This window comes from Talpa europaea, assembly GCF_964194135.1.
Source record: "Talpa europaea genome assembly, chromosome: 14".
Classification (NCBI taxonomy): Eukaryota; Metazoa; Chordata; class Mammalia; order Eulipotyphla; family Talpidae; genus Talpa; species Talpa europaea.
This window is the reverse complement of record NC_140082.1, coordinates 67,270,092-67,287,866: the sequence shown is the minus strand read 5'-3', so window position 1 is coordinate 67,287,866 and position 17,775 is coordinate 67,270,092. Positions and strand designations below refer to the sequence as shown.

General features: G+C 38.9%; 1 protein-coding gene across 2 annotated transcripts in view; it reads right to left on the bottom strand.

The window, feature by feature from the left end:
- The window catches only part of PLD5 (phospholipase D family member 5), a gene marked incomplete at its 5' end in the record, with an annotated part of 439,585 nt that overhangs the window by 110,958 nt on the left and 310,852 nt on the right, over positions 1 to 17,775 (bottom strand). For both annotated transcript variants that reach the window (XM_084253047.1, XM_084253048.1), the window contains one exon: positions 10,930 to 11,057. In XM_084253047.1, the coding sequence (XP_084109173.1) occupies positions 10,930 to 11,057 (128 nt within the window). The remainder of the gene's footprint in view (positions 1 to 10,929; positions 11,058 to 17,775) is intronic.

The window sequence follows — 17,775 nt, the reverse complement described above, 5'->3', positions numbered from 1 at the left end:
TGCTGTTGATGGCTTTTTTTTTAAGATTTATTTATTTATTTATACAAGCACTGGGTACAGTCAGAAGCGCGGGAGGGTGAGAGAATTCACTAGAGCCAGAGCGGGGAGCAGAGCAGGCATAAGGACTGAAGTACACTGCTTAGGGGAGCAGCGGGCGGCAGGAGAGGTCTGCGCGCCATGTGGGACCCTCCTCCGGTGGCCGGGGAGCAGCCGGGGATCGAACCAGCGCTGCAGAGGCTGCGGGCAGCTTTCACAACCCAGCGCTCAACCGCTGTGCCACTGGGGAGGCCCTGATGGCTTATTTTAATTAATTGTTACCATTTTACAAGAGAGGAAAATAGCAATGGGGTCTGTTCTGTTTTTATTTTTCAATAGTATCTTCATTCAAAGGGTGAATATGACATCTACCCTTAAGTTGCTATGAAATGAAGTATCTATAAGATTAATATCACAGTGCCTGTCACAAAATAGTAGCGTTTTTGAAAAAATGACACAAAGATTTCTTGTACTCATCTCCTCTAAAATCACTAAGCCCCAAGGAGTTTAAACTGCTATTAAATTTATAACAAACAGAGGGATGTTTCCTTTTTGAAGCAAAATATGATTTGAAATCACTAATGGTTTAGACATTTCCCATCAGTGTATACATTTTAGTCAAGACTGCTAGCAATTCTCCTACCGGCTCATGGTTACTGTCCCCTAAGGACAGTCTCCATGAATGTCAAGTAGTAGGACCTTTCTCCTGCTCTCCAAGGGGGATGTTTAGCATATTCAGCACTTTTTACCACAAATTTCACTCTGAATTTTTGGTGGATTATAAGATAAGTTTATATTTTATTCCTTACATTATACTTACTCCATGTTTAAGAAATATTATGTCAACATTTAGGTTTTTAAAAGAATAATTGTAGTTATTTTTGAGCTAAAGGAAGAGATATCTCAAAAGTTCATTTCTATTTATTCTTTCTCTCATTATGTGGCTTAGATGTTTAGAAAACTCAGCCACATGATGAGGTCAAAGGGAAGTTTCTTCTAGACAGATCTGGAGGGCCCAGCTACATGCAATGGCACAGTGGATAAGCTGCAATTCCCCAGTCCCTGCTGAGAATGACATTGAAAGAATCACAACTTGTTGACTGGGCCTTAAGAAGGAGCTAGAAACAAAGAACTGGCTGTGAAACAAAGAACTGGCTGTGAAAAACAAAGAACTAGGTCCTGGTCCTTCTCGACAATAGGAAAGGAAATGAATTCATTACCACCTAGAAATATGTAAGAAAACAAAGATCATAAGATAACTTGGATTCTTCACTGAATATTAGGAAATTATTTGCAATTTATACTATCCATGTATGATGTTTAAATTTCACATTGGTCATCTATTATAAAAGGAAACAATATCCAAATGACTTCACAGATAAAGAATAAAGAGAGGACCACCTACTTTCCTACAAAACATACAACAAAAAGTCAGAAACAAAGGAATAATCCTCAAATAAAGAAGATTATCCTCAAACAACAGAGGGTCTAAGGAAGAGTACAAAATTTCAAAGTAGAAAAAAAGTGCAAAAATTTGGGAAGATGTTACTAGAACTCAAAGATTCAAACCTCTTTCAAATGGAATTCACAGAACTTTAGATCCTGTCAATTATTCTTAGTTAATAATAAAGAAAATGCAATTTGGTTGTGGTGAGCATGGTTTCTTAAAATAAGCAGACATGCTCAAGTTAAAAGAAAGCACCAGCATTTACATATAATCAGTTTTGTATAGAACTGATATTGTTCAGTTGTTATAAGATACCCAGCTGAAAATTTTTAGGAACAAGATGCTTATTTGGCAGCTCTTTGTAAGTATAAAAAAACAAAAGATAAACTCAGATATTTTCATCAATGAGACTATATTTTTTCTAAATACTCTAAATTAATAATACCTTGTATTGTTATTGCCTTACTTCTCATTTCTGAGCTAAGTCAAAGTTGCTATAACAGTAGTTTTTGAAGGGTCATCAGGTATGAGATGTGCAGAATCAAAATCTCTACTTTTCAGATCAGAATTAACACTGGAAGGAATTGGCTGAAAAGATTCAGTATTTAAATACAATTCAGTTTTGATTTTATCTATCCTTAAAATGGAGACAATAAGAATATTAACCTCATAGGATAACTTTATTTATTTTTTTTTTTAGATAATAAATTTTATTGTTATATTCCCCATACAATTGCAGCCCGCCCATTCTGACCCCAATCCCTCCCCTCCCGCCCCCGCCCCCCTAAAAGTGTCTCTGGTTCATAGTTTTTTGTTGATTTTGATTTTCACTTTCTTATAGTTATTCATTTTCCTGGTCCCTTATTTAAGTTTTCTAGATTCCTGCTATGAGTGAGACCATCCGGTATTTTTCTTTTTCTTTTTGGCTTATTTCGCTGAGCATGAACCCTTCCAGCGCCATCCACGTTGCTGCAAATTGCATGTGTTTATCTTTTTTGAATGCTGAGTAATATTCCATGGTATATATGTACCACATCTTCTTGATCCAGTCATCTATTTTTGGGCATTTGGGTTGTTTCCAAAGCTTAGCTATTGTAAACAGTGCTGCTATAAACATAGGGGTGCAGGTGTTCTTTGGAGTTGATGTTTCTGTGTTCTTTGGGTAAATACCTAGGAGTGGAATTGCTGGATCATATGGAAGCTCTATGTTTAGTAGGTCCAGAAATCTCCACATAGCTTTCCACAGTGGTTGGACCAGTTTGCATTCCCACCAACAGTGCAGAAGAGTTCCTTTTTCTCCACACCCTCGCCAACATATGTTGTTGCTAGTTTTTTTAATATGTGCCATTCTCACTGGTGTAAGATGGTATCTCATGGTAGTTTTGATTTGCATTTCCCTGATGACAAGTGATGTTGAACATTTTTTCATATGCCTGTTGGCCATTTGCATTTCCTCTTCAGAGAAGTTTCTTTTTAGCTCTTCTGCCCATTTTTTGACTGGATTATTTTCTTTGTTGTTGTTGAGTCTCATCAGCTCTTTGCAGATTTTTGTGATCAGTCCTTTATCATTAGTGTTGGGTGCAAAAATGTTCTCCCAGTTGGTGGGGTTTCTCTTTGTTTTTGTTATTGTCTCTTTTGCTGTGCAGAAGCTCTTTAATTTGATGTAGTCCCAGCTGTTTATCTTTGCCTTCACTATCACTGCTTTGGGTGATGTGTCTGTAAAGATGTCTTTGATGTGCAAATCACGTAGTGTTTCGCCTATATTTCCTTCTATATATTTTATGGTTTCAGGTCTTATGTCTAGTTCTTTAATCCATTTTGAGTTGATTTTTGTGTATGGTGTGAGGTAGTGGTCAAGCTTCATTCTTTTGCATGTAGCGACCCAGTTTTCCCAGCACCACTTATTGAACAAACTTTCTTTGCTCCAATGCATAGTCTTTGCTCCTTTGTCAAAGATTAGTTGACCATAAATCTGTGGGTTTATTTCTGGATTTTCTATTCGATTCCATTGGTCTGTATGTCTGTTCTTGATCCAATACCATGCAGTTTTGATGATTATGGCTTTGTAGTAGAGTTTGAAGTCTGGGAGTGTGATGCCTCCATTCCCTTCTTTTTTTTTCAGGAGAGCTTTGGCTATTCGGGGTTTTTTGTGATTCCATATGAATTTCATCAATAATTGTTCTATTTCTTTGAAGAATGACATTGAAATTTTCATTGGAATAGCATTGAATCTGTGTATTGCTTTTGGAAGGATGGCCATTTTAATAATGTTTATTCTTCCAATCCATGAGCAGGGGATGTTTTTCCATTTCTTTGTGTCTTCTTCTATTTCTTTTAACAGTGTTTTATAGTTTTCTTTGTATAGGTCCTTTACCTCTGTTGTTAGATTTATTCCCAAATATTTGATTTTTTTTGTTTCAATAACAAAAGGGATGGTTTTTTTGATTTCTTCTTCTTCAGATTTATTGTTTGTGTATAGGAAGGCTACTGACTTTTGCGTGTTGATTTTGTATCCTGCCACTTTACTGAACTGATTGATGAGTTGAATTAGTTTTTCTGTGGAGTTTTTGGGGTTCTCTATGTATAATATCATATCGTCTGCAAATAGTGATAGTTTGACTTCTTCTTTTCCTATTTGGATTCCTTGGATGTCTTTCTCTTGTCTTATTGCCCTGGCTAGGACTTCCAATATTATATTGAAAAGCAGTGGTGAGAGTGGACATCCTTGTCTTGTTCCAGATCTTAATGGAATTGCTTTCAGCTTTTCACCATTGAGAATGATACTGGCTGTTGGCTTGTCATAGATGGCCTTTATGATGTTGGGGTATGTTCCTTGTATCCCAAGATTTTCAAGGGCTTTTATCATGAATGGGTGTTGCACTTTGTCGAAAGCTTTCTCAGCATCTATTGATATTATCATATGGTTTTTATATTTCTTTTTGTTGATGTGTTGGATAACGTTGATTGATTTTCGGATGTTGAACCATCCTTGTGCCCCTGGAATGAATCCTACTTGGTCGTGGTGAATTATCTTATGGATACATTGTTGGATTCTGATGGCTAAAATTTTATTGAGGATTTTTGCATCAGTGTTCATTAGGGAGATTGGCCTGTAGTTTTCCTTTTTTGTGTTGTCCTTGTTCGGTTTTGGTATTAGTGTAATGTTGGCTTCATAGAACGTGTTTGGTATTGTCCCTTCCTTCTCAATTTTTTGGAAGAGTTTGTGAAGGATAGGCACTAATTCATCTCTGAATGTTTGGTAGAATTCATTTGTAAATCCATCAGGTCCTGGGCTTTTGTTTTTGGGGAGGTTTTTGATTACCATTTCAATTTCGCTGCTTGTAATTGGTCTGTTTAGGTGTTCTATTTCTTCTTTATCTAGCTTTGGGTGATTGTAGAGTTGTAGGAATTTGTCCATCTCCTCTAGATTGTTGAACTTGTTTCCATATAACTGTTCATAGTAGTTACTGATTATTCTTTTGATTTCTGCTGTGTCCGTTGTGATTTCTCCTCTTTCATTTATGATCCTGTGTATTTCTGCTTTCTCCCTTTTTTCCTTTGTGAGCCTGGCTAGGGGTTTGTCTATTTTATTGATTTTTTCAAAGAACCAGCTCTTGGTTTCATTGATCTTTTGGATTGTTTTTTTAGTTTCAATTTCATTTATTTCTGCTTTGGTTTTTATTATTTCTTTTCTTCTACTGGTTTTGGGGTTTTTTTGTTGTTCTTTTTCTAGATCTTTGAGCTTCGAGATTAGGTTGTTTCTTTGAGTTCTTTCTTGTTTCTTGATGTGAGCTTCTATTGCTATATATTTTCCTCTTATTACTACTTTTGCTGCATCCCATACATTTAGGATATTGGTGTCCTCCTTGTCGTTCAATTCAAAAAATTTTTTAATTTCTTCTTTGATCTCCTCATTAATCCAGTGGTCTTCCAGTAGTGTGGTTTTTAATCTCCATGAGGTAGGAAAGTTCCTTGCCTTCTTTTTATGGTTTATTTCTAGTTTGATGCCTTCATGGTCAGAAAAGATGGTTGATATGATTTCAATCTTGGTGTATCTGTTGATGTTTGTCTTGTGCCCCAGTATGTGATCGATCCTGGAGAATGATCCGTGTGCGTTTGAGAAAAATGTGTACTCTGTTTTTTTGGGGTTTAGTGTTCTATAGATGTCTGTTAAGCCCAATTGCTCTAGGTCCTTATTTAGAGCTTTGGTTTCTTTACTTATTTTTTGTCTTGTTGATCTATCCATTGTTGATAGTGGTGTGTTGAAGTCTCCCACTACGTATGTGTTTTCTCCGATGTCTGTTTTCAGAGAGGACAACAGTTGTCTGATATATTTTGGTGCTCCTTCGTTTGGTGAGTATATGTTAATGAGTGTTATTTCTTCTTGAAGTATTGTCCCCTTGATCATAATGTAGTGACCATTGGGGTCTCTTTTTATCTTTTTGAGTTTGAAATCTGTTTTATCTGATATAAGTATAGCTGTTCCTGCTTTCTTTTTTGGTCCATTTGCTTGTAGGATTGTTTTCCATCCTTTAACTTTGAGCCTATTTTTATCTTTTGTAGCTAAATGTGTTTCCTGGAGACAGCAAAAGGTTGGTTTTGTTTCTTAATCCAGGCTGCAACTCTATGTCTTTTTATTGAAGAGTTTAGTCCATTTACATTTAGAGTTAATATTGATATGTTAGCATCTGTATTTGCCATTGTGATTGTCTTTTCTTTGATTTTATTTATTTATTCTTTTAATAACTTTTTTTTTTGGCCTTCTTTCATTGTTATTCGTCCCTCTGAGGTTCTGGCTTTAGGACTCCTTGTAGTATTTTTTGGAGTGGGGGTTTAGTTGTAATGAAATTCCGGAGTTTCTGTTTGTCTGGGAAGGTCCATATTCTTTCTTCAAAGAGGAAGGAGAGCTTTGCGGGATAGAGTATTCTTGGTTGGCATCTGTTTTCTTGGAGTCTGTTGACTATGTCCTTCCATTCTCTCCTTGCCCGTAGTGTTTCTTCGGAGAAGTCTGATGTCAGCCTGATTGGCTTTCCTTTGAATGTTATCTGTTTCTTCCCTCTTGCCAGCTTTATTATTTTTTCCTTGTCCTGGATTCTTGGGAGCTTTACTATTATGTGTCTTGCTGTATTTTTCCTTTCGTCGTGGAAGTTTGGTGTTCTTCTTGCTTCTTGTATATCAATTTTCAGCTCCTTCTTCACATTTGGGAAGTTCTGTTCAATTATCTCTTTGAATATTTTCTCTGTTCCTACATCTCTCTCCTCTCCTTCTGGTATTCCTATAACTCTTATATTTCCTTTCCTCATGGAGTCAGATAGTTCCCGAAGTCTTTCTTCGTTCTTTTTCCTTCGTACTTCTCTTTCCTTTTCTGTTTTGGTTCTTTTTATTTCTGTGTCTTCAAGATTACTTATTCGTTCTTCCATTTCATCTATTCTGCTTTCATTGCTTTTCCCAGAATTCTTTAGTTCTTCCATTAATTCTTTGATCTCCTGCATTTCTTTTACTTTCCTCTTTAGGGACTCAATTTCTTTCTTCTGACCATTGTTTTCCCTCTCTAGGGACTCAATTGCATTCTTCTGATCGTTGATTATTTTTCCCTTATCATTGTTTTCCGTTATGACTTCTGTCAGTTTTTTAATCACGGCAATTTTAAATTCTCTTTCTGGAAGGCTCAGAAATTCTTCCAAGTTATTGTCGTTGCAATCTGGGGGCTGGTTTTCTTTTTGTGGTGTGCTTTTTCTCTGGAGAGTTGCTAGGTTGCGTGTGGTTCTTCTCCTCCCTACTGTCTGTTTTCTAATTTGCCGTATGCGTTGGGACACTGTGTAGTTGGGACTGGCCGGCAACTTGGGTGAGCTTCTCTGCTCTCCTCTGGTTCCTCCAGGAGTCATCTGTCAGTTTCAAGCAGTCTTTACTGGAGAAAGGTCCCTGTTCTAAAATGCCGATGTGGGGACACACTCCCCTGTGCGCCTGGTCTGCCCCGGCGGTGGGTTCCTGCTCCCCCTCTGGGCTTGGACTGCAGGCCAGAGGGGGTCTGGCGTGGGCGAACGTCCCCCGCTCACCTCTGGCTCCTGAGGAAGCCTTCTGCAGGTAGTCTTTACTGAAGAAATGTCCCTGTTCTAAAATGGTGATGTAGGACACACTCCCTGCGCGTCCGGTCTCAGGCACACTCTTCTGCGCGCCTGGTCTGCCCTGGCTGTGGGTGCTCGCTCTCCCTGTGGGCTCAGACTACTGGTCGGAAGGGGCCCGGTGTGGGCTAACTCCCCAGCTGGCCACTGGCTCCTTCAGGAGTCTCTGCTGGCTTCGTCGCTAGGTGGTGCCAGAGATCTCTCCTAGAGCCCTTGGGGAGCTGATTTTCCACCCCGTGGGACAGGGAACAGAGCGGGGATGGTAGGGTACACCTCAATGGCTTTGGGGTGCTGTGTCAGCCTTGTGCCCCACCGTCATGGGGAACCCACGCCCCTAATTTCGTGCCCCAGGTCTCAGTTCCAAAGCCCTCAGTTCCAGGACGCGGGCTGTAGCCCAGATCAGTGGCGCGGGAATGGCGCCTTTTGAATCCCGCTCCCCTGCCTGGTCGCCTGGTTCCTGCTCACTCAGGGAGGGCCTCCGCGGGTCTCCCCGCAAGCCTAGGTCGCAGGTGCGGGGACCTGGGCAGCTGCGATCTGGATCCGCGTTTGCTTTTCAACTGCACTGCTTTTCGGCGCGCGATCCCGATTCCGATCCGCACTTGGTTTTCCAGCGCGCCGCTTTTCCGCGCAATCCTGACCGCGATCCGTGCCTGCTTTTCCAGCGTGCTGCTTTCTGAGCGCAAGCTTACGGGGGCTGGGGCTGTGTGCTGGTGCTGGCCTCCTCCTGGGGGGCGGGGTCTCTCTTTAATGGTGCCCGGAGCTCACCTCCACGGCGGATCCTGCAGGGTTCTCCACAGCTCCCGTTCACGGGGTGTGGTGGCTGAAATAGTTCCTTTCCACTCACAGTCCCGCTTGCTGCGTAGTTTGTTCTTGTTGGTCCTTTCAGTTTGTTGTTTCCCTCCTCTCTGCTGGTCGGAGAGTGCCGACTCTGTGGGTGGGGGAGGGGAGCAGGGTTCTGCGCTTCCCTCCCTTCTGGTCCTCTTTTATGGCAACTTCCTTCTTCGGGCAGTTTGCTGGAGTCGTCCGTTTATCTTCCGTGTCCCAGTTCTCACTGGGACCTGCCGCTTTTCCTCCCTATTAACTTTTTTTAATGGGAGATCTTACTCGCAGCGTCTCCTCGCCGCCATGTTGCTCCGCCCCTCTCTGACATAGGATAACTTTAAATTAAATAATTCACTTAAATGGCTTAGAACAAGACCTGGTATTCACTATATGCCAGAAATTCTTGGTGATACTATTACTTTGTCCAGAATCATTTTTATGTATCAATAAATAACAACTCCTAGGGCCTCCCCTGGTGGTGCAGGTGGTTGAGTGCTGAGCTGTGAAGCTGTCTGCAGCCTCTGCAGTGCCGGTTTGATCCCAGTTGGCCCATGAGGGTCCCACATGGCAGGGCAGACCTCTCCTGTTGCGCCTGCTGCTCTTCTCAGCAGTGTATTTCCTCAATCTGCCTGTTCTGCTCCCCACTCTGTCTCTGGTGAATCCTCTCACCCTCCTGCACATCTGGCCTGTACCCCGGTTCTTGTATAAATAAATAAATAAATAAATAAATAAATAAATAAATAAATAAATAAATAAATATCTTTAAAAAACCCTCATAATTTCATAACCAAGTATAAAAGTTCTGTCACTTTTGGTGTCATTGATTTTTGTTCAGTGGTTTCAGTTTTACCCCTTTTGTGCTGGAGTGCTCCCATTTTAGAAACAAGTATCTGACTCTCATGACTGTGTTACATGGTGTTACATGTCCCTTTAATGCAGAGTAGGAAAAAAATCACTGTAGATAAGTCGTACTTTGGCCCTTCCTTAACTACTGCATGGAGAAAGAAGTGATTGGGTTTTCAGTATTTAGTTTCATTATTGAATATTTCCTTCCTTTATAGTTGAGCACTTTTAACTGCCTCAGCCATAAAAGAAGAAAAGTAGATGGCTTTGTGTGCATGGAAGTTTGCAGCTTAAGAAGGAAACCGGAGAGTGGGAATTGGGAGGCAAATGGTTAAATGCCTGAAGTTAACAACATAACTATGTTTTACCCTCTCTCAGACTGACCCACTCTTTCTTTACATGTTATGGCCCAATGCTGTATGTCAATGTTTTCTTTCCCATAAAGGATACATAGACCTGCATATAATTTGTTTGGTAATATCACTGATCTTAATATTTAAAGAGCTCAGCTAAAATGTAGGATATATGGGCCTTGTAGCATGTGTGGTGGACAACCATTCCTTCCATGCACCCAGGGATGGAGAACCTCCTGCTACTGGTCATTGGCCAAGGGAACATGATGAAGAAGGTGATATTGGCAAGAATAAATACATGAAAACAATAGGACGGTTTCAGTCTATTTTCAAGATACTTGAAGTTATTTATTTGCAAAGCAAAAGATGAGAAAATCTTCATCTTAAAATTTATTATAAGAGGGCCTCCCTGGTAGCGCAGGCGGTTGAGTGCTGCACTGTGAAGCTGCCAGCAGCCTCTGTAGTGCGGGTTCTATCCTGGCGGGCCAGCAAGAATCCCACATGGCGAAACAGACCTCTCCTGTCTCACCCACTCCTCCCCTCAGCAGTGTATTTCATCAGTCTGCCTTTTCTGTTCCCTGCTCTGTCCCTGGTGAATCCTCTCTCCCTCCCGCACATTTGGCCTGTACCCTGGTTCTTGTATAAAAATAAATAAATCTTAAAATAAAATTACTATAAGAATAATACAAATGATTGCTATTATAAACCATATTATCCTATACTATCGTATTATCCTAAAACATCAGTTTCCCTCTACTCACATGTGCTAAAAAAATCTGGGAGTAGGGCCTCCCTGGTGGCACAGAGGTTAAAGACAATGCTATTAAACTATTGCCAGCCACTGCAGCATGAGTTTGATCCCTGGTAGACCAGGGTGGTAACCCACATGGCACAGCAGACCTCTCCAGTCTGCTCCACTGCTCCCCTCAGCAGTGTATTTTGGTGGATTTGCCTGTTCTGCTCCCCACTCTCTCTGGTGAGTCCTCTCACCCCCTCCACCCCGCACATCAGGCCTACATCCCAGTTCTTGTATGCATAAATAAGTAAATCTTTAAAAAATAATCTGTGAGTACCACTTTAATTACAGAATCACTGACACAATAGTATTTTTGTAAGAAGATTCTGACAAGGAAAGGCTTATGATTTCACATTAAATGAAGGTGAATCAATTCAAACCACACAATTTATAATAATAAACGCTATAGGTTTCTTTCCTTTAATCAGAATAAACAAGACTGAGTACTTTATGGAGGTGGTGGTTTTGATGCAGATAGAAATCTGAGTCTACATAATACAGAAAGATTACCTGTCCCAGGGATCGCCAGTCCAAACTGGCACTGCCGATGTAAACATGCTGTTTGTCCACAATCCAGAAGGAGGACTGCAGCCGGCCCTTGTTATAGGCAGTCATGTTCATGTAGGTTACCTCCGCCCCTAGGAGTTCAAGCAGATCCCAGTCAGCCTGTGTGTCAAGATCCTGAAATTGCAATCAGTCATCTACCAGCTGCAACATTAATGGTTTTCACTGATCATGACTGGTATTCAGGGAAGGAAAATATTTATATTAACTTGTGCACAGAAGATCCTCCAAGAGTTACTTTGCTCCCAGAAAAGAATGCAAAAGAAAATGACTTTCCCCATATATAAGCAGAGGAGACATATTTAGTGACTTCTATAGCATGAATTCTAAGCTCATCTGTGATCAAACCCGAGCTCCATTATTTACCATATGGATGGTAAAGTAGGTGTATCATGCTCAATTTTTTGGGGGGGGAATAATTTACATAGAATTTTGTGATCAATAAAAAGATCAGTTACTTTAGTAATATAGTTGTCCTTGACCAAAAAAAAAAAAAAGTTTTTTTACATTATTTTTACTCTTTCCCTTTTACTTGCTTTTATTTCTTTACTTTCCCTCTTCTTTATTTAATTTGGATTAGGTCTCTTCCCAGCCTTTCTTTATTTAATAGTTCCTAATTCCAGCCTATTTAATAGTTCCTGTTCCAGCCTTACAGAAATGTAATGCAGAATGATTAACTAGATCACTCAGGCTATTGTTACAACCAAAAATCACATTTTTAAGATCTGAAATTAGCCAATTGGCCTCAGCATTGTACATTATAAAGAACTGTCAATCTTGCTGTCTCAGTTTAATACATTTACAACTTCTCAAAAAATAAAAAAAATGAAACTCATAGAATGCAGTTATTTAAAATGTTTTTCTAAATGTACATTTCCTTAAAAGAACAGGCCTATCTGTATATATTTAACAAACAGATCTCTCTTTAAATACACAATGTTAATGAAGAGGATGTATTCTGTTGCTTTAGGTCATTGTCAGAATGTTCATTACAAGAAGACATGATATTATCTGCATAAATATACAAACCAGAATGTCAGAAAGGATGATGAACTTAACCTGTTGGGAAATTTTAAACTAAATGCATCTGGGTTCCTGTGGCAGAAGGATGAGGAGAGGAATGAGTTGGGAAAGGATCTGAGGGGAAAAAAACATCCAGGAAGATTTTCTTTGCCAGTGGAGCAAATTCTTTAACCTCCAAACAAGGGCAAATACCCTCAGCCTCCAACCATCTTGAATAGTAACAACCAAGGAACAGTAACAGACCTCAGAGGAAGGACAGTTGGGAATTATAATATTGTAAGAGGGACAGTGAGAACAACCTCTGAGCCAGTGGGTGGTGCTCATAACCAACAGGATGGTAGAATGTGGAACTTTCTAGACAACACCCCGCTGTCAATTCAATGGTAAAACATGGAGCTTTTCAAATTCCACCCTTAAGTTGAAGGTAAAAGGAGCTGAGGCTCTTGGCAGCTAAAGTGCTAGTGAGGAGTGGTGTCTGGAAAGGTTGGCAAAGCCTCAGTTTGGACCTTGGATTCTGCTCAGCAGACACTCTCTGGGGTAGGAAAGAGAGTATCTGGCCACATGCCTTTTATGAATATCTCCTCACCTTCCTCTTTCTCTTTTTTTCTCACTTCCTGTGTAAATGATTTCTAACATTATTTCATACTTTATTTTGGGGTCATGTTATACAGTCATAGTATATGGGTGAGGACCCACCAACTGTGTCACTCCCCCTTGGCTTGCTCAGTTTCAGAATCAGAATGTCCAAAATGTGTAGTTACCATGGCAATAATAGAGAGACCCAGCTCTTCAGAGGACATACTATCTTCCAGAGACACAGGTGCCTGTGCTTCCTAAGTGGATGAAGAGCTGTATTTACCTTGGAAACTACAATGGTTTACTAGGACTACAATAACAAAGTATAACAACTTGGGTCGCTTAATATGACAGAAACATACTCTCTTTCAGCCTGGTGGACAGAGATTTAAAAGCAATGTGTTAGCACGGCCATGCTCCCTTTGAAACATGCAGGAACAAATCCTTCCTTCCTCTTCCTGGTGGTGGTGAGTCCCAGGAGAGGTTAGGGGTAAGTAGGCAGCTGCAGGAGGGATAGTACGGGTAGGGATTTTGGGAGAGTTAAAGGGCTTCTGAGATAAGGACAGTAAATTCCATGAAGCTATAACCAAAATATACTCCAAAGATGAGGTCCAAAAGTCCAGGAGGACTAAGCAAAGACAGTAAAATGTGAGAAAATAAGACCGTGGACGGGGAGGTAAATGCTAAGATAAGAGCTGAAAAAATAGACACATCTGCCTAGAGGAGTATGGCCAATAGGAGAAAGAGCCAATCACAAAATAAAATGGTGAGATTTTTAGAATAGAGGGGAAAAGGTTTAAATATCCCTAGATATGAGCTCACAACAGCTTCCTTGCCCCTTCCAAGTACAACATACTTGGGAGTCCTTACTTTCTTCCTTTAAATAAACTTTATTTTCTTAAATGAAGTGTGTCTCTCTCTGCTTACTTATCTAAAACATCTGCAAATTCCTTTTTATGTAATTTTTACATGAGCAACCAACCCACAGTGGTCTAGTTGCTAGGCCTCAGTGATGCTACTGCAGGCTGGGATCCGTTCCTAGCTGGGGAGACTAGGCCTGAAAACCTAAAATCACTGTGTCAGTGGCAGAGATCTTTGGTGGAGCTTGACTGTAGTTGCAGCTACATTGCTCCAGTCTCTTCATCTGCTGTCACATGTGGCATCTTCTCCCTGCATGTGTCTCTGTTTTTCTCTTCTTATTAGGACACACCAGTCATGTTTGATTAATAGTTCATCCAACTACAGCATGACCTCACCTTAACTAATTAAATTTAAAACAACCTTTTTTTCAAGTTTAGCACATAATCTGATATACTCGAGTTAGGTTCTTCAAGATGTCTTTTGAGGGGACACAGTTCAATGCATAACAAAGATCCATACTACTTTAACTGACCATGCTGTTAAAAGTACTAGATGGGTCAGCACTGAAGGAAGCATCTTCTCATTCCTGGGAGGAAGAAAGTGAATGTGGATCTTCCCTGGTGGCACAAGGGGTTAAGCACAGCACTGTGAAGCTATTCACAAACTCTGCAGCACGAGTTCCATCCCCCAGCCGGCTAGGGAGCTACTCACATGGCATAGCAGACCTCTCCTGTCTCGCCCACTGCTCCCCTCAGCAGTGTACTTTGGTCAGTCTGCCTGTTCTGTTCCCCACTCTGTTCTGGTGAATCCTCTCACCTCCCACATCTCTGGCCTACACCCCAATTCTTGTAATCATAAACAAATAAATCTTTAAAAACAGAAAGTGAATGTGAGCTTAGTGTTTGCCTAGATTGTGCCTTCAACATGTGTTTCCTACTAGACCTTCACCTGCTTTCTTATACTTCTAGAAACAACTTTAACTCACTGTGACATGGACTGGCTCCTACCTCCTAGCCTGGGACATTTTAACCAAATTTGACTCCTGAGCCAGTTGCTTTCTCACTTTGATTTTTCTTAGACTCCCTACCTGTTCTCCCTCAGGTCTCCTGCAGCCAGAGCCTGCTGGCCAACTCAGCATCTGATAGGACTGCAGGAGAACATCTCTTTTTACTCTCCATTCCAAAGTACATATACATTGCTCTAAAATTGTGATGCTAATTTATTTGACAGTTTATCTAAAAGTGTGATTTTAGGGGCCACAAACAGCCTTGTACAACCCTTCAGTCAGAATCTTTTCAGTTATTTATTGATGCTTAAAATTATTTTAAAGCAGAACAGTGACTTTCTTCAACAAAACTTTATTGATGGGTAAGGTGGATATAGCATATCCTGGATGCTGTGATATGTAAAATTAGACCTAAGGTTGCTAACTCAAATTCAGGCATACTACATGACATAAAATTCTTTAAAAGATCAGGATCCCTGTTGTTCGAAGAGCAAGGGGAAACTAAGTATCTGAAAGATCAGAAAAAGGGAATTTTCATTACTGTAGCAGGGAAACCCTAAATGAATATCAAGTGCATGAAAGACAAGGGATGGCTTCTGTCCAGTTCTCCTCAAGACTTGAGCTACCTGTGCCCAGGCCAATGGGACTGTGTGTAGAGATCAAGCTGTGTGTAACAGTATTTACAATAGCTAAGCTTTGGAAACAACCCAAATGCCCAAAAATAGATGACTGGATCAAGAAGATGTGGTACATATACACCATGGAATATTACTCAGCATTCAAAAAAGATAAACACATGCAATTTGCAGCAACATGGATGGCGCTGGAAGGTATCATGCTCAGCGAAATAAGCCAAAAAGAAAAAGAAAAATACCGGATGGTCTCACTCATAGCAGGAATCTAGAAAACTTAAATAAGGGACCAGGAAAAAGAATAACTATAAGAAAGAAAATATCAAAATCAACAAACAACTATGAACCAGAGACACTCTGTGGGGGGGTGAGGGGCAGGGAAAGGAGGGATTGGGGTAAAAATAAGGGGGTTGTAATTGTATAGGGAATATAAAAATAAAATTTAAGTTTAAAAATAAATAAATATTCAATTGCATAGGTGTAAGCCTTCTGGCAATGTATTAAGTTATATTAGCTTACACAGAAGAGAATTTCAAGTGCATGATGTTATGTTACTATCAAAGTGTGTACTGGGATATACAAGGATATGATTGAAAGGATATCATCTATTGGAAAGATATATACCTATATACAAATTTAATTATAAGAATTATTGTGCAAATGATAATCAACTACAGGCTTGTTTCTTTTAGTCAGCATCTTATTAAAATAATTTAAGATTTTCATTTGCCTGTGCAAAAAAAAAAAAAAATAGTACTGACTTCTGTTTACTAACTACCCCTGTGCCCTGTGTGCCCAGCGTCAAAACAGCTGTGTTGCAACAATCCTACATGGAATGTGGTATTTTCTCTATTTTAATATAAAACTACCTACTAGACATGATGTAAAAAAGTCAACTGAAAATATTTGCTGAAACAGCTATGAAAATATTCCCCATGTAGATTGTGAAATATTTACTTATAAGAATTATAAGAAATATAATAAATTAATGAATATAAGATATATTAATATAATTAATATTATAATTAATATAATTAATTAATTAATATAAAATATATTAATAAATATAATAAATATAAGAAATTATATTTTCTTATATTTTCCTTTCCTTATAAAATTATTTGTCTGTTTTCCTATTTATCTATCATCCCACTATCTCTGAACACATATGCTTTTATGTAATTTGTACCTGGATCAGTATATGTTAGTCATTTCCAATACATCTCTCAGTTTATTGCAAGCATGTTATTAAATATTTTACTAAAAATATGTTACATGCATTTTCAGAATATCCTTACTGATTCATTGTAAAACTAACCTCTTACTAATTTTTTATGTATATAATTTCATTAATATCTTCCATATAATACTACTTATTCTATTTACAAGAAAACATGATAATTATAATGACCAAAATGTCAAGCAAAAAACTAAACAAAGAAGATGAGAAAAAATAGCTGAAATTTCAGTAGCAGTATATTGTTCCTATATTTCTTTTTTTAATAAATTATTTTATTTTATATAATTCTTACATCATTTTTCATTTTTGCATAATGTATGCATTTTCATTTTGGTTATATTCCCCATACAATTCCCACTCCCTTTTTCTGACCCTAATCCCTTTTTTCCTTCCCCCGGCCCCCACTGTAGTGTGTCTCTGGTCTACAGTTGCTTGTTGATTTTGATTTTTACTTTATTGCAATTAATCTTTTTCTTGGTCCCTTATTTAGGTTTTCTAAATTCCTGCTATGAGTGAGACCATCCAGTATTTTTCTTTTTCTTTCTGGTTTATTTCACTGAGCATGATCCCTTCCAGTTCCATCCATGTTGCTGCAAATTGTATGAGTTTATCTTTTTTGATTGCTGAGTAATATCCCATTGTGTATATGTACCACATCTTCTGAATTCAAGAGATTGCTAAAATCTAATGCTTTCTGACAATAAAATGTATTTAATTCCAAAAAGTCTTTAATGTACCAATTACATTAGTTACAGTATCATGTGTATAAACTAATTTCAAGTTTACTTCATGCTAGAATTTTAGCTGGGACACAGTTAAATACATTTGTATGAAACTGTTCTTTAAATATTACACTTAAAATATTACAAACTATCTTTAAAACCTGGCTGGATTCAAACAAATATATTTTTCAACAGCTTTGAAAATATATTTAGTTAAATTTAATTAGCCAATTTTTATTTTCTCAGATTTCATTCCTAACGTGTAGCTCAGGGACCCATTGTCCAGATGGCCCCGGATGCCAACTGTGAGATGCTCATGACAGCAACATTGTGCCACAGGGCCGCTGGTTGTGCTGTGCTAGATCTGTGTTGGGCTGGATCTCTGCACTCTCTCATTTACAACCTGATGTCCACTTAGTTAACTTAGAGTTAACAGGAGTTGTTAACAATTCAACATTAATGTTTTCAATAGATAAAAGTGATAAATCATGAGCACATACTTGTTTCTATAATAGTTTTATAAAATTATTTCATAATACCTAGAAATTCCTAATTAAATCTTTAATAAAGCTACACTTCTGCTGATGTGGTAATTATTAAGCAACCTAATCAGTTGTGCTAATCAAGGTAAAGTGATGTAGCTAATCCCTCTCATTCTCCCCGCCTCTTAGGAATTCCCAGACTAACTATATCAACTCCTTTGAACTTTATTTATTTATTGATTGATTGATT